The sequence below is a fragment of the Morchella importuna genome (genome assembly GCF_003444635.1).
Source record: "Morchella importuna strain M04M26 chromosome Unknown Morimp01GS028, whole genome shotgun sequence".
Taxonomy (NCBI): Eukaryota; Fungi; Ascomycota; class Pezizomycetes; order Pezizales; family Morchellaceae; genus Morchella; species Morchella importuna.
Window position 1 is genome coordinate 492,684 of NW_025763425.1, and position 21,866 is coordinate 514,549.

The 21,866-nt window shown below is 44.6% G+C and overlaps 8 protein-coding genes across 8 annotated transcripts; 6 read left to right on the top strand and 2 right to left on the bottom strand.

The window, feature by feature from the left end:
• Positions 1-18: 18 nt before the first annotated feature.
• LAJ45_08245 (uncharacterized protein) lies at positions 19-630 on the top strand (the record flags this gene model as incomplete). The annotated part of the gene is made up of 1 exon (XM_046117796.1): positions 19-630. The coding sequence occupies one exon, from the start codon at positions 19-21 to the stop codon at positions 628-630; it is 612 nt and encodes a 203-aa protein (XP_045969083.1).
• Positions 631-2,181: 1,551 nt separating this feature from the next.
• LAJ45_08246 (uncharacterized protein) lies at positions 2,182-2,544 on the top strand (the record flags this gene model as incomplete). Its single annotated transcript, XM_046117797.1, has 1 exon — positions 2,182-2,544. One exon carries the CDS (start codon positions 2,182-2,184, stop codon positions 2,542-2,544), a length of 363 nt encoding a protein of 120 aa, XP_045969084.1.
• Positions 2,545-3,581: 1,037 nt separating this feature from the next.
• On the bottom strand, positions 3,582-4,902 carry LAJ45_08247 (uncharacterized protein; the record flags this gene model as incomplete). Its single annotated transcript, XM_046117798.1, has 2 exons — positions 3,582-4,561; positions 4,626-4,902. The coding sequence occupies 2 exons, from the start codon at positions 4,900-4,902 to the stop codon at positions 3,582-3,584; spliced, it is 1,257 nt and encodes a 418-aa protein (XP_045969085.1).
• Positions 4,903-6,705: 1,803 nt separating this feature from the next.
• Positions 6,706-7,790, bottom strand: LAJ45_08248 (uncharacterized protein; the record flags this gene model as incomplete). Its single annotated transcript, XM_046117799.1, has 4 exons — positions 6,706-6,803; positions 6,866-7,121; positions 7,175-7,627; positions 7,689-7,790. The coding sequence occupies 4 exons, from the start codon at positions 7,788-7,790 to the stop codon at positions 6,706-6,708; spliced, it is 909 nt and encodes a 302-aa protein (XP_045969086.1).
• A 5,578-nt stretch (positions 7,791-13,368) lies between these two features.
• LAJ45_08249 (uncharacterized protein) lies at positions 13,369-14,294 on the top strand (the record flags this gene model as incomplete). The annotated part of the gene is made up of 5 exons (XM_046117800.1): positions 13,369-13,416; positions 13,492-13,807; positions 13,876-13,986; positions 14,063-14,206; positions 14,263-14,294. The coding sequence occupies 5 exons, from the start codon at positions 13,369-13,371 to the stop codon at positions 14,292-14,294; spliced, it is 651 nt and encodes a 216-aa protein (XP_045969087.1).
• An 865-nt stretch (positions 14,295-15,159) lies between these two features.
• LAJ45_08250 (uncharacterized protein) lies at positions 15,160-16,036 on the top strand (the record flags this gene model as incomplete). The annotated part of the gene is made up of 2 exons (XM_046117801.1): positions 15,160-15,921; positions 15,986-16,036. The coding sequence occupies 2 exons, from the start codon at positions 15,160-15,162 to the stop codon at positions 16,034-16,036; spliced, it is 813 nt and encodes a 270-aa protein (XP_045969088.1).
• A 1,285-nt stretch (positions 16,037-17,321) lies between these two features.
• Positions 17,322-18,876, top strand: LAJ45_08251 (uncharacterized protein; the record flags this gene model as incomplete). Its single annotated transcript, XM_046117802.1, has 2 exons — positions 17,322-18,279; positions 18,338-18,876. The coding sequence occupies 2 exons, from the start codon at positions 17,322-17,324 to the stop codon at positions 18,874-18,876; spliced, it is 1,497 nt and encodes a 498-aa protein (XP_045969089.1).
• Positions 18,877-21,184: 2,308 nt separating this feature from the next.
• LAJ45_08252 (uncharacterized protein) lies at positions 21,185-21,700 on the top strand (the record flags this gene model as incomplete). The annotated part of the gene is made up of 2 exons (XM_046117803.1): positions 21,185-21,447; positions 21,508-21,700. 2 exons carry the CDS (start codon positions 21,185-21,187, stop codon positions 21,698-21,700), a joined length of 456 nt encoding a protein of 151 aa, XP_045969090.1.
• Positions 21,701-21,866: the final 166 nt, after the last annotated feature.

Here is a 21,866-nt window from a genome sequence, read left to right on the forward strand (position 1 = left end):
AGAAAAAGGAAAAAGACAATGGCCACAACTGAACCCTTCAAGTCCGCACCAGCGGCGCCCGTAAGCAGTAGCGAAGCTCCACCAGTGGCTACCCCAAGCACAATGGAGGCCGCACCACCGGCTCCACCAGCGGCCGCTGAAAGCAGCGTGGAAGCTCCACCAACTATGCCCGCAAGCAGCATGGGGGCCCCACCAGCGGCCCGAGCCAGCAGCATGGAAGCCCCACCAGCGGCGCGCCCCAGGTGTATGGAAGTCAGGTCGTGCCCGCCCAACCCCACCCTGTACCTGTCCAAGCCCGCCGCCTACAACCTCGTCGTCGAGCTCGACGACGCAACCTCTGACGCCTCTGCGAACTCGCCGACCTCAGACTGCCCGGAGTGCCCTTGTGTTGGGAACGGGGGGCTGTTCGACAACGTGAAGGAGGGGTTCCGGGACTTGGGGCAGAGGCTGGAGTGGCTGGTGAGTGAGCTGGCACTTGCGGTGCAGGAGCAGAGGGAGATGGAGGTGCGGTTTAGGGAGGTTGTTGAGCTGGTGGAGAGGGTGGTGAATGGGTTGGAGGGAGGGGAGGAGGAGGAGGAGGAGGAGGAGGAGGAGGAGGAGGAGGGGGAGGAAGGGGAGGTGCGTCCTTAGGATTGGTTGGGTGTGGGGCGATGTGGTGTGGTGGGTACGGCGAGTTGGGGGGGAGGGTGTGTTTTAGTCTGGGCGGGTTTGGATACGGATAGGTGGGTATGAAGCTTAAGACGTAACGGAGTTTCTAGTTGCGCTAATATTAATTACACCAGTTGCCTATTCCTGTAGTGGATTTGGGCTGGTGCTCGTCTGGGATATGGATGTCGTGACAGTGGAGTCCGACGTTTTACTGCGCTCCAAGGCGCCGTATCGGGGCGTTTTGGAGCGATTTCGATGCCACCGTTAAGCTGTAGATATCATGTGCCCTCGAACCATCACGCAGGAATTAATTACTTGTACGAGTAATTCGAGATTAAAAATTGATATAATTATATTCTTATTCAAATTAGAACTACATGTAGCTTTACAAACATTATCGAGCAACAGGAATACCAAAGATAAATCCCAAACACCGACCAATAAGGATGTACTAAATTATAGTCCTTAAGGGAAGGTTTCGTCTTTCGACACTCTTCTGACAGATAGGGGGGGTGGGTGGTTGACATGATGAATAAGGGTAAAGTACATCCTCCATACTTTCAGAATAACTGACGATACATTCGCAGCTAATTTATCACCCGTTTCCAATTCTTCCGGCGTAATTCCAGGTTGCAGTGCTACCTTTTGCTCTTTGCTTTCCCATAAAGGTATATTTTTTGATCCTCCTTGACAAAAATTTGGGTTTAAATAGTCATCTTCAATTAAACCCAAGCGAACAAGAGGCAACCCCCCGCACCTCTGCTGCCGACGTGTATCACACGGAAAATTGGCTGTTTCTTTCAATACTTAACATTTTCAAAGCATTTGTTCGATTGTTTGTTTCATTTCCAAATGTTGTTGGATAATTTGGGGCCGTTGTCGTCAAAATTCTTTTTTTCCAACTTCAAAATACTGATGATATAATAATGAGAAAACCCGGGATCATTTTCAGTTTCGTAATATAGTAATGGCCATAAATACTTCATGTTGAATAGCCCATATAAATTTTTATTCAATTGCACGACATAACCCGGTAGTTGGATATTGTCAATAGTTGATTTGTCGTGCTTTGCAAACTGAACATAGCTCTCAAGTGTTTCAACCGTTTGTAAAAGTCTTGTTGAAAGTAGCCAGCGGTTGTCGCTCTGAGTAGTTCGTGCTTGTTTTTCCGCTTCCAAAACGGATTGAAGTTCCATCGATAAGTTATCCTGAATTTTGTGTCAAGGATTAGAAGATGTATTTCGAGAAGATGGATGCAGCGATATATGGAAGGTGGGTATTAACCTAATCAAGAGTTCTTCAGATTAATGGTGAACACCCAGTACAGTAAATAGGTGATTCAAGTCGGGTCGGTAGGTCGCTCGTTCGAGCAGCACTTAGATGGCACTTTCAAATATTTTTGAGGTTATTGTTTGAATATATTTTGGGTTGAAACACACTGTTGGATTTCGGTATAAGAACGCACCACATTTCCAGTCCACAAAACCGCCATCATCCAACAAAAGTTACAAACCAGAATCCAACAAGCTGACCATGCCGTTTTCCACAAGAGCCTTCAACAACAGAGCTCCACCGGCTACGTCGCGCCCACGGCGCGACCTCATAATGTCCTTCTTCGCCCCATGCTCACCCCCCCGCGCCCCTCAATCTCCAAACAAAACCCAGCAGCCCTCAGAGTACCGAACCCTGCCCAACGGTGATGTGATCAGTCTCCGGCGCTGCCACCCTAGCAATGGTTTTAACGTCTTTCAGGAGACGAATCTACTCGGCGTTATCCGAAAGGTTCACCAGGCACAGGTGGACAGGGGTGTCGCAGCAGTAAGTGCGGTAAAGTGTAGGCCAGAGTACTGGACACCGCATTATCGCCTATGTGAGAGGTGGTATCCGCGGTATTGAGTGGGAGTAGCCTGTCGGAGCGAGGGATGGGGGGCGGAGGCCGAAGGAGTGCCGAAAGGTGGGGAGTCGTGGGTATTCATATGATGTGCGAATAATAGGGATTGATAACGGTAGTGGCGTTAGATTATAATTCACTAGAACCTTTAGCTAAGATTATAGAAAATATCTCACGAACTAAAAATTATTTGCCAGCTCCGAGGACGGTATTCATTTTGAAAAGGAAAGAAACCAACTCCTTTTCGTAGAGGTTATTGTTAGGCCTGGTCATATATAGCCGGTTATAACGGGTGCCCGTAAAAACTATCAATACCGAACTGAATACTGGTTCCGTAAGAAAGGATCAATATAATCACGAGATTCCTTCTATTAGAATATTCACACCTGAAAGGTTAAGCTGGTAGATTACTTTCGACTCTTGATAGCGCGATGAGCCACTCTCTTACACTGTCCATGTCAATGCACATAATATGTAGAGGCGCAGGTCTCTTTATGAACACGAGAGACTAGCTAGAACACAATATTAGGACGGCCCTCGTGGACTATGAAGAGGAAATTGTTCTACATTGGAGAATAGGGACTTGTGCCGTAATCATAGTTCTCAAAGTGCCTAATTTCTATCTACCCGAGAAAAAGATAAAGGGCAAGTAGGTACAGGTAATAATATGTGTCCTGCTGCTCGTTTCGTTGCCTTTGTTTGCACCCAGGCCACAAGTACATTCAAAAGCACACTTGTCTACATCTCGGTCTGAGAGCAGATACAACGAACTCATATGGTTATCATCAAGCAGATGATAGAGGCTGTCCTATTGCACCTCACCTGGACTATGACATCCTGCCGCCCAAATCTAACATTATATGTATGAATATACTTTAAGGATATGGAGCGTATGGTGCTGGCATGTTCCTCTGAAGTCACTAAGGAATGTACTGATAGAAAGACGGTTGGGCATTTAGCATTGCTAACAGCTATGTCAATTGGCATTATGACTCGAACATAACTGGTAAGCATCCAGCTTATTCCCCTACGATCAGCCCACTCACAAGCCCATCCTAACCCTTTTAATCGCTTCTCTTCTCTGATTTTCTTCATTATCCAGCTCCCTCACAGACACATTTAGCCTTTCAACTGGCTCCGGCCTCTCCAGCAGCTTCGCTCCGCGTGCCGGTTGAAGAACAACTTTGGCGTCAATAGGATAGTAATAAGCGGCTTTTGGTTTTTTTTCATCTCCCTGATGGAGGATAACCGCCATTCTATCGGTCACCTGTTTCTGCACCCGAGTTTCATATGTGCGTACAAACTTGTAAGGAAGCGTCTTCTCGATACCCTCTGAACTTGAAGATTTGTAATCGATGTCGACATTGTAGTCGTCGAAGCTACGTTTAGTATTGAGCGCGGCATGTTGTGTGGTGGGAAGGTAGTAGTCGAATGTCTGCACAGTGCCCTCCTCGTTATGCTGGTCATGCGGAATAATAATACCAACGTCCAACCTAAAATCTCTGTGTGGTGCTGGCGGGACAGGGCTTGTCTGGAAGCTGAAGACCATAAACCCGCCAGTATCACTACATGCCTCTGGATCGGGCAGTACTGGGAATTCCTCCACTGCGACGACACCGAGCCGGTCAGGATGCTTCATCGACTCAATTGGCTTCCACCTGTGCTCCGCCTGCACCGCAAACTCATCGTCTTCTTCAAACTCTGGCGTCTCTCGGGGTGTCTCCGGATTTGCTGTATCAAACCCGCGTAAAATCGCCTTGAGAATGCGGGTGGGCTCTTGATACTCCTCGTCATGCGAACGAAGAGTGACGAGCTTGGCCATGGCGAGACGCTGCGTACGTGCAAAGGCAGAAACGTGTGCATATTGTGGTCCGTCTGCCGAGATATACTCAGTGCGGCGGAGAAAAGAGGTGGATTTTCGTCCGAGGGCGGAGATAGGATTGTTTTTGCTTAGAAGATCGGTGGTTCGGAGAAGTAAGCGGTCGGTGGGATGCACATTGATGTGACTTAGTGCCGCGATAGCTACAATATTCTCAACAATAAGAATCGATCTAAAAAGGGTGAGGAACGCTTTGGTACTACTTACGCTTGTTTGATCCATCGAATATGCCTGGTTGATGGCTTATGTCCAGTTGCATTCCGCACTCGCTGTCAACATCAACATTTATGTGCTCCGTAAGCAGGCTCAGAGGAGTAAATGAAGCCCTACAAAACATCGGGAGAGGATCGATTGAGATAGGCAGGAGCTTTGGCGGACATGGAGGCTCGGCGACCTGTGCTCCGTAACGGATACGCGCAAGGTAGGTTTGCTCCTGGCTCAAGAGAAAGGGCTTAGGCTCGGAAGAATTTTTGATTGTCTCCATAACGAAGGATGATTGTTGTTTGTATGAGAAATGAGCTTTAGTAAATGTACATGTAGGTAGAGCATCCAAAAGGCATAGGGTTGCTTGGGTCTTGGCACGTAGGCTAGGAAGGGTTCTTGCAGAACGGGCTATTCTGACATCCGGGAGTTTCGGAAGAGGTCACAACTCATTAATTTCAGAACGAGCCTATCTCTCCATTGCAGTAACCAGTCATATTCACCGATCACCTTCAGTGCCATATCTGCTGAATAACTCGGAAGATGAGATATATTATCCACAGCAGACAACCACAGCTACAATTACCAGCTTATGTGTTATGCGCCTGTTCATTTACGGCCGATTTTAAACCACTCCAGCGGTGCTTAATATTTACTCATGCCTTGCTCCACCTAGAGAATAAAAAATCATGGAAAAATCCATTTATATGAGGTCATAGAGACCTTCTAAAGGACAGCCAAACCACCTAGAACACGTTTTAAAATAATTCTTGTTCATAAGAGAACATTCACGAAGTTCAGGTCTCTTCCTCCCGAAATGAGCCTCCTTATTATAGTTAATGATTTGTGCTACTACCTCGACATCTATAGCTTCAGAAATAGGCCGGCAATGCTGTGAAGGGCTCAGATGGTCTACTCAGTAAATGAATATGAGTACATATCTTATTCTCGTTCTTTGGTGGATCAGGATGATATATATGTATTATCTGTGATCACACCAGTTCCTAGAGCTTTGTATGCGGAATTTAAAAGATAATGATAAAGTGCGTGTCGACGTACTATTGATCTGATAGAAACGGTGCGGCCTTCTGTCTTTTAAACCTCATGACTCATTTCATATAGGTGTTCCACGAGAAACGAAGAGATTTTGGACAGGAAATTGACAAGTAAGAACTGGTCAATGAAAAAAAGCCTTGTTTATCAGGTGGTAACATCCCTTTCTATCTGTGAAGTACATTTAGTGAAGTTCTTCCATGTCTTTCAGTGCAAACCTCAATTTAATTTTACACACTGCTTCAATTTTGTACGCTGGGTAATGAAACGGCGACGTGACGGGAGTGCGCTCGAGATTATCTAGGGAAAGCATATATCAATTACCGTTATGTAACACTTTCAAAAATATATTTAATTTTTAAGGAAAACACGCATGCGCAGACGAACATTGATATTGACGTGCTAGGGCAATCACTTAACCATATACTGAACATCTATAAAGCCCGGATCCAAACATGAATGGGATTATGTCATTCGCCTTCACAATATATATATTGATCTAAGGACAGAATATTCGTAAGAATTCAGTACGCTGAAACCTTTGAAGCCTAGCTAGAGGTCCTCATTGGCCCACGTCGCCCTGTACGAAAAAATCTACTTCCAACTGCGATCAACTACCCTTACTCTATCCTGCTTCATCCAGCCAATAGGACTCGAGGCTTGATGAGAACCTAAATATCAGTGAGGTAAAAACCCCAGAAGTTTATGGATATCATCTCTATTGAAGGGCGTCTTTTGACTCCGCGTCGATATAATATTTGGGGAGCGAGAAGTGTTGCTTGACCACCAAGAGCTCCAGATCGACCCAGTGTCAATAGGAAACACAAAAAACCGCGAGGACTGACCACCTGTAGTATGCACAAAGTAAGGTTTTACCGATACCAATTGACCTATCTTTTCAATAAGGATCTCCTTTAAAAGCTTCATTGCAATGTTTAAGAATATACAATGGTGCAATAATACATGTGTCGATGTTAAGGGAAACACTGGGTGAGATAAGTACATTACAAGAGGGCTTCATAGGGGAAGAGCATTAGCAATTGAGGCTGATTTTTAGATGTCTGTCCACGCTTGCTACGCCGAAATGTTTCTCAACATCACCATTCTCCCCATCTTTTGCAGGCTCGTCGACTGTTATACAATTGGTAAGTTATATAGGTCATCCATAGGGTTTGGATTTCCAGAGAACCTACAAGCACTGAACCAGAAAACTGGGATCCCTTGCATCACAAGCGGGCAAGCAGTATCGTACCAGTACCTCTGAAGATTTGCGACGGATGTCTGACCACCTTTAAAAGATGGACCAGCAGAAGGCCAACCAGTCTCGCCAACGATGATAGGCTTATCAGGAATAAGATTCTTGACTGTGTTAAAGTTTCCAGTAAAAATACCTCCAGCAGCTTCGATCGGTATTCCTTGCCAATAAGGAAATCCATTTGTTAAGACGACCTACGAGTAATGTCAGTCGATTACTTTAATACTTTCTCATGGAATAAATATACATCTGATACCCCCAGAACGATCTTCGTAGCGGGAGAAACCAGTTGGGTCCAGGTGTCGGCACACCCGATTGCAATATGTGGAGCACCTAACGTTACTTTGACCAACATCTTCACTTGATTAATGTAACGGGCCAAGGTTGCGGGCTTCAGACTACCCTGGTACAGATGCTCTGATCCGACATTTATTCCAGCAATCCAATCCGTTCCCCAAGTTCTAATAGCATATTCAAGCTCATCCCGCTCGCGGATATACTTGTCTTTAGGTGTGGCCCAGATAGTAACCCAGATTTTTATGTATGTTGCCTGCGCAGCTGGCACAGCGTTTTTAAGATTGAAGCAGTCTGAAGTTGAAAATAGTCTTGCAGTATTGACTTGGACCATGTCATGTGACCATGATCGTATAGTTCGAAAGTCTTCAATCCAATCATCTGTTGTCTTACATGCACCATCGGCCTACGATAACGCACGTTCTTGTTAGAAAAGCCTTATTCGAGGAACCAAAAGGTTTACATACGCGTTTATGTCCAATGTTAAAGCCAACATTGCCGGTAAGTACTGGCGAGGTGTAGACCACCCCAAGGCTCAGAAGAGATACAAGAACTACACAGATTCTCATATTAGAAGATTTTAGAATCCTTGGCCAAGAAAATAGAAACTTTGCGATCGGTTGTTTAATTGTGCTGGGAGTATAGCTGATGTAGACTGAAGGTCAGATGTGGGAAGAAGACTGACTTATAAGGATATCTGCTTCACCAACGTGTCTTCAAACCTTAAGCTATGGTTAACAGATTACGAGGAAGAAAAGAGAAGAGATTGTCACATACGTTGGCCTAATCGCCTGATACCAGATCCACGATTCTGCCCTGTTGATCCGGGAAAGGAGTCAATCACGTGTATGGCCTTTGTGGACTCCGTTCAACCTAGGAGAAAGCTCTCAAGTGTCGATATCTCCCATTTTCTTTAGTAGGCCTATTCAATCCTCTTAAACTATTTAGTACTCTCTGTCGGCATAACCTTCAGTTAGCCCGTCGACCTTGGCACTTCCGGCTTAATGGGTCTTTGAGCTGTTAGTCTCCTTCCTTAGAAGCATGGTAGGTTGGGGTATGTTTAAGTGAGAAGGGATCTAGCCCAATGAGCTCTTCAAGCCTTATTCGGACATCTGCACGCGCAATAAGAAGGACTTGGGGATGGCCCTCGAGCGCCGACTGCTATCTGCCAGATCTCACTGAAGATGTTGAAAGCAAAGAGATAGACCATTCCCGAGCGAGTCGGATCGTACACCCGAGTGCGTTGCGGTAGGCTTCTTTCTTGTCAGGAGCAGGAGGGATGTCTGGGATTTAAACCCATACCACCCAAACGGCTTTACAACGCCTAAACGTTGCCGAGCATAGGGAGCGCTCACCAATTACACAATCAGAGCTTGAATGTGTTATTGTTTAGATCTTATATGACCTGGTGGTAATGATTCTGGGCGTTATATATTACCATTAAATCTCGATGCACTCCAAATATCTCTCGGTGTGCGTCTACTGAGAACCCAATACCTTGTGGCAAGGTTCCGGCATTTTTTACTACGAATGACAGCTCTGTGAGATTTATAAACCTGATACCCACGTATAACTGGTAATACGGATAAAAATGGCCTAGAATGACTACCAATTGTCATGGACCATGTATGCGTATACGAAGCCAACAATTCCAGAAGTTATGTGTTGGGGCTGGAGAGAGTAAGCGGGTTGAACCCCCCCCCCCGCGCCCCGATCTCTCCGCCCAGAAAGTCCCGAGGTCTGAACTGCGGGAGCTTTGGATTGTAGTTATTTGGGTAGGCTAGGATCTCTCTAAGGTCCACAGAAGTACCCGATGGGCGGTGGGTTGACTTGTGGTTTTGTGGGTGTTTGCATGGAGTGTTCCTAGGAGTCTTCGTGTCGCAGGAATTATGAATTATCTTAAGCATCCAATGCTGTGACAATTTTCTTTCCTTATAAAATATGCGGGAACTTGAATGAGAGAAGTTTGATTCTAAATGACGACGCTCTATTTTATCTCAGAAAAGCCCTCCTTATGAGAGTCTTACGTCATGTGGCCTGAGGTCGTTACCGTTTGGGCCTATTGTAAAATTTAGCCTGTATCCGGACTGTGAAAGCCCGTTGCTCATGATCAGCCATTTTCGGTTTCACTGGGACAATATATTGATCGATGGGATAACTTACAAAAGAGTATAAAGTATCCTACTTTGTTCGGTGTTAATTTATAGTAAACTCAACCAACTTAATGGATTATACAACCAATAGGTTAGGTCATATTCCATCACTCGCTTCCCCTCATTATCATGTTACGTAGTAGTCATCATATTCTGCTTGATTCATTAGATAAATTGATATCAAGTACGTTTGAAAACAATTATTTTTATATTTCCGGGACATACCCAGCGTATGTGGAGGGTGGGTGGGCGTAGTATGGGTCCATACCGGTACAGAACTGTTCGCCTCACACACCCGGCCCGTTTCTCGCGATCCAGACAGCATAGAGGTCACGCACATAGCCATTATATCAGATCCACTAATTGTTCTAACTACTAAATCATCCATTCCTTTATCACGGTAATGCGTGCAGCTATCATCAAAGTACAGTACCAAAAAAGCGGGTGGATCCAGTACTATCTTTGGCAAAATACCGTATTTTTACGGTATTGATACAGTATTAATACCGTATAATAGTTAGGATTCCGATTTACTTCGGAAGCTTTGCACGATTCCGTATTGGTACAGTACTTATTACATCCCGTTTTTTCGTACTGTACTTTATAGGCATAAGCGGGGTGTACCACGCTTGCTTCGGTCCAAGGCAACCCTAGGCTCGTCCCCAATATAACCCGTCTACTTCCATGCTTCCATCTGCAAGTAACGGGCTGGGTACGAGACTAAGGCAACCCGTGACTTACTTTATCAAACAAGCCAGAGGCGGCTCAGCCGTTGATAACTCTGTCGATTTGCATTTATATTGACGTAACGTACACTTTTGCTCGACACAACATTGAGAATTACTTAAAAAAAAAGTGCATACGTATGCCAGTTAATTCAATATCCTATGGAGAAGGTATATCTACAGTCCTTAACCCCATCTGGGTCATCATTTCTATAAACTAAAACTATTGAAAGAAGCAGGAATCAAGCGAGCTCCCAGCAAATTTGAAACCAGTAGAGCACGATTTCTCCCATGGCAGTCTTTGAAGGGCTGTAATACCTTTGTGAAACCCGCTGAGCAACCCGATACCCCCTCCCCCCACCCCCGGCCACCGCCGCACCGTTTGGAGGAACGGACACACATGGAATAAGTATCAAGAAGACGTGTAACGCGTTGCATATTAAGCCAGGAGGAAACCGAACTTAAACTACCTACTAAGCTAGGTGCATGAGCGTGGTCGTAGTATGTAACACAAGCTATTTTATGGAGGGATCAAAATGAGGAGATAGCGCTCACTATGCCATTTCTATCCATCCGGAACTAGCATATACACCGTTTTACTCCATTCAAAATAATTCTTCCACCTCTTTGAAGCCATTCGGACATCTCCAGCAGGAAAGCAGCAAAGTGCGGATTTAAGATTAGCTAATTCAAATTGTAAGATGTTCTAACTATAAAGATCTAGAAGATTGCTCTAAATGAACTAATAACCAAATTAAAAGGTAGCTCCAGAGGATTAATATGCCTTGTCGGTGTACATGAAACATCAAAGAGGTCGAGGGAAGTCGAGATATGGGAAAAAGGAGGTTACTATGTATAAGATGTGTGCGTGAATACTCTAGAGGAGCCGGGAGGCTTTACGTCACCTCTTCAACAGATATCAAGGTCAGATTTCATGACCAGATATCACTAAGATAGGAGTTGTAACCCAGGTCAATCTCATCTGCGTACGGACCGAATCAGACCTCTCCGCTGCACCAAAAGTGACTCGAATTATTCCCCAAGTACAAGACTGGTACTTCGTGTCTCGCGTTGCACTTTTGATATGCTTCTGGCCCAATGTACCAATGTGATTTTCTTTTTTTAAAAATCATAGTTTCATTGCTTTCTGGGTACAAGAATATCGCATGCAGCTGACGCTATGGCCTCTACCACCGAAGTTAATGCATCATGGAAATGAATCAAGGAAATGCTTCAAAGAAATGCTTCAAGGAAATGCATCAAGTCGGCAGTATGTGGTAACTCGTCGAGATTTTATATGGGGAAAGTCGTTTGAAAGGCATCGATAAAGTGGTTGGGAAATGCAGTAAATTACCTCGTCGGGAAATGAATCGGGAAATGAATCAGGGAATGAATCAGGAAATGAATCAGGAAATGGATCGGGGTTGGATCCTAGTCCCAAACTAGGCTAAAAAATTATTTTTCGATAAAATCGACTTGAGTGGGGATTGAACTCAAGTCTTGAATGGTTTTAACCACCTAGTAACCACTAAGCTTTGGTTTTGTTATAGATAACAGATTATTAAGTCTTCAAAATCTATAATTTCTGTTATTTTGACATCGGAAAGTTATCACAAAGGCGTCAGAAAGGCATCCCCAAAAGGCATCCCCGAAAAGCATCAAAAAAGGCATCAAAAAAGGCATCTCTTGATACATTTCCACTGAAAAGGCATCGAAATGATGCCTTTCCAAGAGACGCTTGCTGGAAAGGCATCAAGGTGATGCCTTTTCCAAAATATTACTATGGCAGGATGCATTTCCTGATGCACTTACCCCCGTGGTAGAGGGCGTGAACAAAACCCCGATGTACCAAGGTGATATGGTAAATGGGAGCATATAATGCTATTCTGATTCAAGTTAGTTCATTCGATTCGTCTAGTACGCGAAGGGAATGGGAGTGCCCCAGAGTCTTTGAATGTTATTAGGCACTGCGATCACATGCTTTACTGTTCAGTACTTGGCCCTGGGCTTATATCGTCGGCTGTAGGGAACAGTTACTCCAGTATATTTTCCAGCCTTGCTTTCCGGTCTTCCTATCCCGCCTTTCTTACTGCCAAGGGGGTTAGTGATGGTAATAATGTTCATGCTTCCGACGATCATGTCTTCGTAAAAGAATCTTGCGGTGATATGCGAAGATTCTAGTTAGATGATTGTGCGATCAGTATAGGAACTTTAACATTATGTCAATCTGAGCTACCAAATACTAAAATCGCGTACCCCTGCTCTTCGATTTGAGAGGGTTTAAAAGCTAAAGAAAGCACGTTGTTCGGCCAGTCATGTACGTTAGCTTGTGTACGTGTTCCCACATTGATAGCTTACACCTTCAACTCAGGCGAAGCCCCCCGCCGCGAGTGGGCTCAGCCCTACGGCAGAGTGTTGCTAGGATTATTCTCTTGGATGGTTAACCACAAATTACAACTTTGAGACTCTCTTAAAGGTGATGAAAAGTTTGTTTTCATCACACACATCCTGGAGTTCATATTCAAAAGAATGAGTGTTATCAATTGATATTAATCATACATATAAACTTCTATTTATTTAGAGATACGAGCTCCGCTAAGCTCCTTAGAATAGGGCGTAGTGTACATACCTTACCGTCGAAACGCATACAATTTTAAGCCTTATTCAGTCGGCTTATCCAGAACGTAGGCTTACAATAGCTTTATCAGTACAAAAATCCTTTTTTAAGCCTTATTTCATCCTTAAAACATGCTTAGATAATATTTATTTGAACCTTATTGGATTCATAAGGCTATTGTGAGCCTACGTTCTGGATAAGCCAACTGAATAAGGCTCAAAATTGTGTGCGTTTCGACGGTACATGTAGATGTACATTTAGTTTCGTACTCATCCCCAACTACATGTATGTAGTCGCCTCTGCTCGAAGGATAGAACGTAGGTGAACTGAGGACGAGCCTAGGCATAGTGTAATTTATACATATACATGTATGTATACGTACATGTACTTATAAGCTGTATGGAATGCTCATCCCTTTCAGACGCGTGTATACGCCGCAGAGCTAGATCGGTTGCAGTAAAAAGCTCGAATCTGAAAGTGGAATCTTTACTCAAGTTCATATCCACGACGACTAAGCAGGTTCATACCCTCGACGACTAAGCGTAACAACTGTGCAAAAGTCGCTTCAAATGTTTCTAGTCCTACCACCATCCTCCGTAATCACCAACGCATACAACCACATGTACATCAATCGATACTAGATTCGACGACAATGGAGACCCCCCATGCACCCCCAGATACAATGAAAATCAATGATCTCGTAAGTTGCTAATACCTCCGTCGCTCAAGCAAGCAGGTGTGTTTAATGATGGAATTTGACTTATTCGTTATACAGCTCAAGGATGACGAAATTGTGTTTCGAGGCCGTTGTGCATCAAGAATTCCCATCATTATCGTAACTGACTACTCGTTTTTACGTGGCGAGTTTGATAAAATGAGTGATGATCCCATCAATGACGATAACGAATCGGATGTATCAATGGACGAACAATCTAAGGAGAAAGACTCTTGTTGCTCCTCCCCGACGAGCATCTATTCGCTTCTAGCGTCGTCAGATGGTGGTGTCCCAGTATCTAGTAGCACCGTTCGTTCAGACTCCCTTTCAGCCTCATATAGACATCTAGTATCGCCAAGTAAGGCATCAACAATTGGTAACTAAATCTTCAGTGTCCCCTTACTCTTGAGCCAACTAAGGTTAACTTTACTCTGGTTTTCCTAGAGGGAACTAGAAGTAGTAGATACTCTGGGGGTGGTGATGGCGGTACCGCCTCGTCCGGTTCTAACTGCCCGCAGCAGGGAGGTGAGGGCAGCAAAGACCGCAAGTCTAAAGGTGAGGCCTATCAGTCAACCGGAGAAAGTTCTGCGCATCATGCGGTTAGCTGACCTCTGCACGGGGGGTCATACAGACGGCAATGTTCACGACAGGGTCTTACTGCTTATCGTCGAAGATTATTTTGGGACACCAGCTTCCGCCACAGATGTGCTCAAAGAGCGAATCCAGATGTGGATGGTTGATGTTGCAGCTGGGCCCCACGCCCTACCGCACTACGGTAAGAAGATCTCTGTTGTAAATGAGATATGTGCTGATATATAGTAGCTATTATAGATCCGGAAATCCTTGAGCCCTGTTCTAAATAAATCAATGATACTTCGTCGGTGTAGAATACAGCTATTTTGGTTTATTTTGATGTCGTTAGTACAATGGTATGTTGTCAGCTTGGTTTCTTCTTGTTCGGAGTTTTACGTAACTAATAATGTCCAATTCTTCGTAGAGCCTGGGTAAAAAGTAGACTGTACTTAGAAGGGCTATGTTATACAAGTATATAGCCTATCAAAGCACTGAATTCCAACAAGAGACACTGGTCTAACACTTCATCCATCATAATTCAAGTGACCTTTTCTCATATGTACAGTCAGAGGTGTGGAAGCGGGCTTTGTATATACGAGGTAATAGGAGATTGTGGGGGGAAAGGCTATGAAATCTCGCCATATAACCCTATACTACATGTAACTTCGCCCGGGATTGGAGTATTATCATCAGCTGGATTTGGCACGCCTAACGTGGACCTGCGTAAGCTATTACTAAATGTAGCTTCTAAACTACATGTATATATCCAAAATCACTTTAATTACATGTAGATACGTGTGTACATGTGTGAGTTTACAATTGATGTTCCCATAGTGTATACAACATGTATATATAGTTCTCAAATTAGTTTTCATATCAATAGGTTTTATTTACCGATTCACATTACTCGCACTGCCTCTAATTTTGATCAGCGCATTGACTACAGGAAGGAAAAACCTTCTCATCGTGGTATATGTGGTGTGAAGATCATATATTCTCACTCGAAGTAACAAACGTTTCCTGGCCTGTCTCTTCCTTCATGACCAGCTCATTCACCCACCACCTCACCCCACCACCAAATCTTTAACAACGCCCCTTAAACCCACAAATTAGCAACACATACCCGTTTCTCGACGATACCTAAACTCCACAATAATGCCGCCTTGGAGCGGCGACGTTCCCCCGGGATATATTGACCCCAGCCTACTCTACCTCGGTGTCGACGGCCAAGTATACCTTCGCACCCAAGAAGGAGCACACCCATCTGAGGCGGATCAGAGTTCATCTCACGAAAGCGTCTCTTCATTTAATACCGACACCAACAGTGGTAACGAACACCGCGCCTACCGCGTTAACCAACTCGACGACGCAGCGCAGGGTTTCAATTGGAGCATGGACGCGGTCTTTGCATATGACGCCCAAATTCGCACCGAACAGGTCCGCCGCCACCAACGGACTATCGAAATTGCTCGTCAGATCTACGCAGCACGAGTCGAACAAGCCCCCCGCCCTGGCGACTTGTACTACGATACTCCGGCCGAAACTAGAGTCATCCCATGGCCTGCATCGGAGAGGTCACTCAGTGATGTGATTGAACTTCTACAATTTGAGAAAAGTATCACCCGTGTGGGATGTCAGAGGTGGGAGGTGATTAGAGCGTGGCTTGGATGGGCGGTGGCTTCAAAAGAGAAGAGGCATACGATTCAGCTGGACCAAATAAGAAATGTGTACCGTTTCATGGATCAAGGGATCGACGACAGTGATCGAGCAGATCAAATAGATACCGATGGTATCGAAGATTTCAAAATGGAAGTGGACGGATCTGAGGCTGAGGAGAGGAATCCCGCCGTGGCAGACGGCATTATTACCGAACAGCCAGATATTGGGAGACAGGTCTCATTGAGCTTACTTCAAAACGTAATTAAAACCACAAACCCTTTTTCTTTCGATAGTTATCTCCAATACTAACAAATAGAGGTAGTCCCCACGACAGGACGAAGACAACCCATCTTCCAGCTTCACTCCCCAATGAAGAGAATAAATGTTATCTCTGTATAACAATCCGTATAATGCTTAAAATAATACACACAGCCTGCGCCAAATCGATCATACCTTCCCATGCTCACATATCTTCCTCGTTATATCTGTGGGAGCTTGTGTTTGGCTTCGCGGGAATAGAATAGTATATGTACAGGTTATCTTCAAGTAGAAGAGAAGGGTGATATTACCACCATTGATTTTCATTCTGTTTCATCTCTCACCACACACGTTCAACAATATTTTCCTTTGTCTTTATTTTGCCTGCCTGCTATCTAGATATGACAGGGGAGGGTAGTTGTTAGCATGATAGTGCGTGGTGGATTACATCGTAAGAGATTTCGAAAACGCAATACTCTCTGAAAGGCTTTTGCGGCGTTAGCACCTATACCTAGGCAAACCCCCAGAACTATTGCTTTCGCTCATGCACAACCCTAAGACTCATATAGATTCTACCATTTATATGTAGTATTATACCTACATAACTCCCCCCCCCCCCCCCCTAAGTCAGAAATCACCCAAAGGACCGCAATAGTTGGCCTAAAAACGATTGGTGCTTGAAAGGGGGTAAACGAATACAACTATAGATTAGCAAAAAACCTTACTATTATCGTTCTTGCCATTTTTGCATTCTAATATCTCAGTTATTCTCTTCCCCTTTTTTCTCTCTGCTCTCACTTCCCAAAGATTGAGGTTATGCCCCAAACGCTTTTAAGGGAGTATATAAGCCAGGGGCCCGCAGAGGCTTTCATTAAATAGACAGACCTTGATGTTTGAAGCATTTCCTAATACTCTTATTCGCCTCCAACAGGGTTTCAAATACCCTGTGCATATTAAAGACCTGAATTTAGACATACAAGTAATTCAAGAAGTTAAGATTCGACCAACATTTATGATTAATCAAAATTGGAGTGATTACATGTGATAATAACTAAACTGCGATGGAACGCCGCAGTAAGCACAGGGGAAACTCTTGGGCCTTCTGAACTTAATACCACTGCCCCCCTCACCTGCAAACAAACTAAACAGCCAAGTAACTCACATCACCCCTCCGTGTCGGTTTTGAGGACGCCGAAGTAACTTTATGAATTTAAAAAATGACGTGTGACTTTTGGTATTGGACTACTACTAGTCTACCCCCAGCCCCCCTTGTCCCTGCGAACTAAGCAATTTTCATGGCCGAGTTCTTTCACTGTACATCGGTTGTCGGAGCGACTTTAGACTTCGTTTATCCTAACAGGTCTCCACCGCACCAGCACCACCAACAATAAAGCGTCACCATGACCGCTTCAGATGACAACGCCAACGGCGCTGCAAGTCTCTCGGCTTTCCGAACCTTCGAGTTAATGCAAATGGATGGGGGGAATCTTGTATCCGACCGTTCTGGCGCAGTGTCAGAGGTAACACTTACTTCAACAAGAGAAAAGCGATGTTTGAGGACATCTACTCACCGCGGTGTACTGACTCTGTCACAGGATATCGACGGTTCAAAAGGATTCCCAGCCTGCTGTAACCGTGCTGGTTCCCCCAGGACATCTCCAACCGGGAGGAAAGGATACGAAGAACTTGGGAGCAACATCCAGCACAGACTAGCTATAGGTCACCCTTCTGTTACATCACATGCTTTGGTATATCGGCAGGCGCGACGAGAAAACCTTCATCGCAGAATGCTGAGCTACCCACCAGCAACTCTACCTACACCTCCTACTGCACACCAACTACGAGGCTTCATGCGCCAGAAGGGAAGCCATCATAGCGTTGAATATGAACATGGTAGTTCTTATCGCTATGAAGATCCAATCCTCGACAATGCCCCCAGAATGCCCCGCTCTGACCGGCTGCGTCAGGAGGCACTGGCAAAGCAATATAGTACGGTCAACGTATCTCAAACAGAATCCCCCGCCCCAAAGTCTCAGCTCTTCCTGACTGGCAAGGCCGCAAGCACTCGTAGCCCTTATCCCGCTAATAAAACCTACACTATGTTGGAGTGGCCCAGCGACCCCAATATTATCAAACAGGCAAACGCAGAGCGTTTACGTTTCTGGTTAGAAGAGCCTCGTAACGCTCGTAGCGCCTATGGAAAACTCTTGGACCCATCTATCATCAACTCCGTCGCCCCTCATTCCCGAAATATTGATCCTCATCCTACATATGTGGACAATACCAGAACTACGATAACCGCTAGGCAAGGTGGCGTGCGCCCCATCACGGCTACTACTAACGCCAATCATCTCCAAAGTAGGTAACTTCACACTCAGGTGTTTTTTTACTCACGGAAATATTGACTTGGCCACAGCAGATTCGGTTATAGTACGCACTAGAAATTACTTCGAGGAGTACGTCAATGGACAACGCTCCAGCAGATCATCAGGGCAATGTCATAATTCCGATACCAATCTCCATAATAAGGGGAACATGGAGGCCACCGATCGCGAATATCGTCGGCAGACGACCAAAGATACCAAGATCGACAGGTTCTATATCAAGCGTGCAGAATGCGACTTTACTCTGCAGGCCACTATTAAGAATGTCTTTAAAAATGGAACACCTACTGCTGCCGATATTAAGAGTATGATGGACGCCATCGATTCTCTCCAAATTAGCCTCAAAGAAAATCTAGCCTCTGATGTTGACGATCCTTGGTATGAGAGAATTACATGGATCAAGAAGAGCATTGTCGGCCCCCACGGGAGGCAGGTCAGAACTTTGAAGAGCATTTTCAGGCTACTCAATGGCGAGGGCATCATGTTTCGCCAGGATGAGAACAGTGAGGTTTATAAAGAGGCCCAATCAAACAGCGTTTCTATTTTTCGCGAAAAGGGTAGTCCCATTTAAAGGTTTGTGCCCTGACCGGCACAATATGCGCAGTCGATGCTAATATCAGAGGCTCAAAGTTCAATATGCTACCAAGTAGACGGTCCCATACGGACATCGTACCAATCGGGCCGGTGGGTTTAGTCGAGTAAAATAGTTGTAAAAGTTCAATAAGACTTTCACATTACGACTGTAAGTGACGTTGATTTAGGCGGGCTTATTTTGGGTACATGTATGTGCTTGTCTAGGTAAAAGATAGTCGAAACTTGGCGACAAAATGCAACCTATTTGTCTATGGATAGGAAGACTACATGTATATCTCATCCTTGTAAGGCTGGTGCCTTACACTGGAACATGTATTATTGCGCAGTGAAGCTTACAAGTATGTACCCACAGTCAATTAAAAGAGGCCTGGCTTACAGGGGTTTTCCTTGTAATATTCTTTTTTTCTTTTTCTCCATTGATTAATATGTAGGACTGCGGTTTCACAGCGTTGTCGTTGGATTAAGGTTCTCCTAGGAAAGTAAGCGCCCGCATCAGGTCTAGCCCAATCTGCTGCAGCACCGGGTAATGAGGTCTGAAGCTTGATTCAACGACACTCTGCCTTTCAATAAGAGACTTAGGAGAACAGTCATTAGAGTACGAGCGACTTTTAGAACGTATCTACAGGGCCGGACATCCTCACACAGCTTTGAAACTGGATAGAACGCGAGTTTGTACTGTTTTCAGGAACTTAAAAGGTCAGAATGTCAGTATGTTTGTTACGGTTAGAATGAGGGTTATAGGCTATCATGTGCATAGTAAGCTCTTAAACAAAAGTGAACTAGAATCTCTGTCTAATTTGTGAACTCCCATCACAACAGTAATAGAGGTCCCCCCCCACTCCCTTGAAGATTTGGTTCAAAGGCCATAAAAGAAATAATAACAATTAAAGGCGACAAATCATTCCCCAGAGATTTTAAATACATGTATAAGGCATATAATCATACACACATAGGTAGGTTTGGTACTTTCTTCATCACAAAGAAAGGAAGCGTAGTCAATTAACTCCTTCAAGGAGTTATAGCTACAATCCACTATATGCGCCGATGAATTCAAGAAACATAAACTATGATCTAGAAATCTATAGTCGGTTTTGTCCTCGAGTTGCTATCACCATATACAGATTGCCAAACACACTTCATTGTTGTGAACGTGGCCCATGCCCCAGCCGCTACATGTCTGCAGAAAATGTAGAAAGGGCGACCAATATGGACGTGCTCAGAAACCTACAGTTGCCTCTAACATTACTCATTCATCAACTGTATGAAAGGCGCCCTGGATCAGCCAATTATGAACTACCCTCCATATCATAGCAGCTCATTTGAAGAATCCCAGCTATGAATTCTCATTCTCTACGCCACATAGCATACACACCAGAGTTTATCATCATTTAATGGCATCACTTCGCCTCTTTAATATGGATATTATCAGCTACCTGCCCGTTATTGCTGTTATCTTTAACTCCCATCATGGATATAATCTTTTCACTGAGCGGAGAGAAACCTTTTGTCGTCACAGACGGAGAACAAATGAACTCCCACTTACGAAACTGATTCCCTATCCATCAACCCATACTTGCCTTTTGCGTACATAGTACCTGGTAAATATCCGCGAGTAATCTCAGATAACCTTAGTATTCTCGCTGTGTAATGTTACCAATATCGTCTTATCGACTCGATATACAGTCACCTATAATCCTCATCCGTGAACCTTCTCCTGGTATCAACGGTGTACACTATGCCCCATATATTATTCACCTTGTGGATATTTGAAGGTAAATAGATGTCTCCTATCTGGTGATATTATTCTCATCTTCAAACAATGACAGTATTGAGATTTCTATATATAACATTGCTGAAATATCGTCATCACTCTAATGTAATCACCCTACAACCTTTCTTTTCAAAATGCATCAAAGTGTCAACACAGGAGATTGCATTAGCAGGCGATTTCAAAGTAAGATTCAATACCTCTAGTAACGCAATAGTGGGCTTCTGTTACGCTATAGGTTAGCTTGGCTTCCATGAGTCCTATTCGATTCTTCAAGATGCTATGATTATGTCGTCGTTCCTCATCGCGGGGATCGTTTCCACAGCCTCCTTTTAAGGGCCCCTGTCGGCCCCCTTTCTCCCCTCTTACCTCTCTTCTTCTTCTCATTATCTATCCATCCGCCTTCTCTTCATCGTTCCTTCGCCCCCTCTGCTAGCGTTCATCCCTTCGTTTCATCAAAAGCCTCATCCGTCACCCTTTCTTAAGGTCATAGCAGCTCTTCCTGATTCCCTACACAATGCCAGGCTCGACTATTAAAAAGAATCAATTTTATAGCGCTAAGGATCCAGCAGGGAAAGTATCTTCCCTGGATCTCGGATCCTTTGAGACCCCTAAGGATACAGTGGGGTTTCCAAAGACACCAATCAGCGGGGAGATAGCCAGCAAGCCCCCAAATCTCAGCAGAAGTAGGAGAGAAGCAGAGTTACTCAGACGATCTGCCCTTCGTGGCGAGCTCGGCTCACCAACTGACCTTGTCCATGCGCGTCGCTCTGCGCGGAGGTATTTAAACCAACACCCTTATCTACCGCCGTGGCGCTAACAACTATTTGATGAGCTTAGGTTGCTCTTCACTGATCTGCAGCTGCAGACCCCAACCTTTCCAGCCCTTGACCAGGGGGCTCCTGCTGGTCAGCAGGAGCAGAAAGGTGATAAAGATCCAGCTCCGATCTCTTATGGGGAGCGTAATGCTGGGCAGCATATCCCAGTAGATTATGAAGAGGGTGAAGAGAAAAAGCCTTCGAGTGATTTCTAAGCCTGCATCATCATAGCCAATTTTTCGTTCCTATTTCGTATGTTATCAGCCGTCTATTGATAATTTCTGTGCTTACATAGTTTTCAGTTTAGGCCTTTTTTTTTTCTTTAGTTGATGATGTCCTTTTGATGCTCTCAATTTTCTTAACCATTCTTCTATCTTCGAA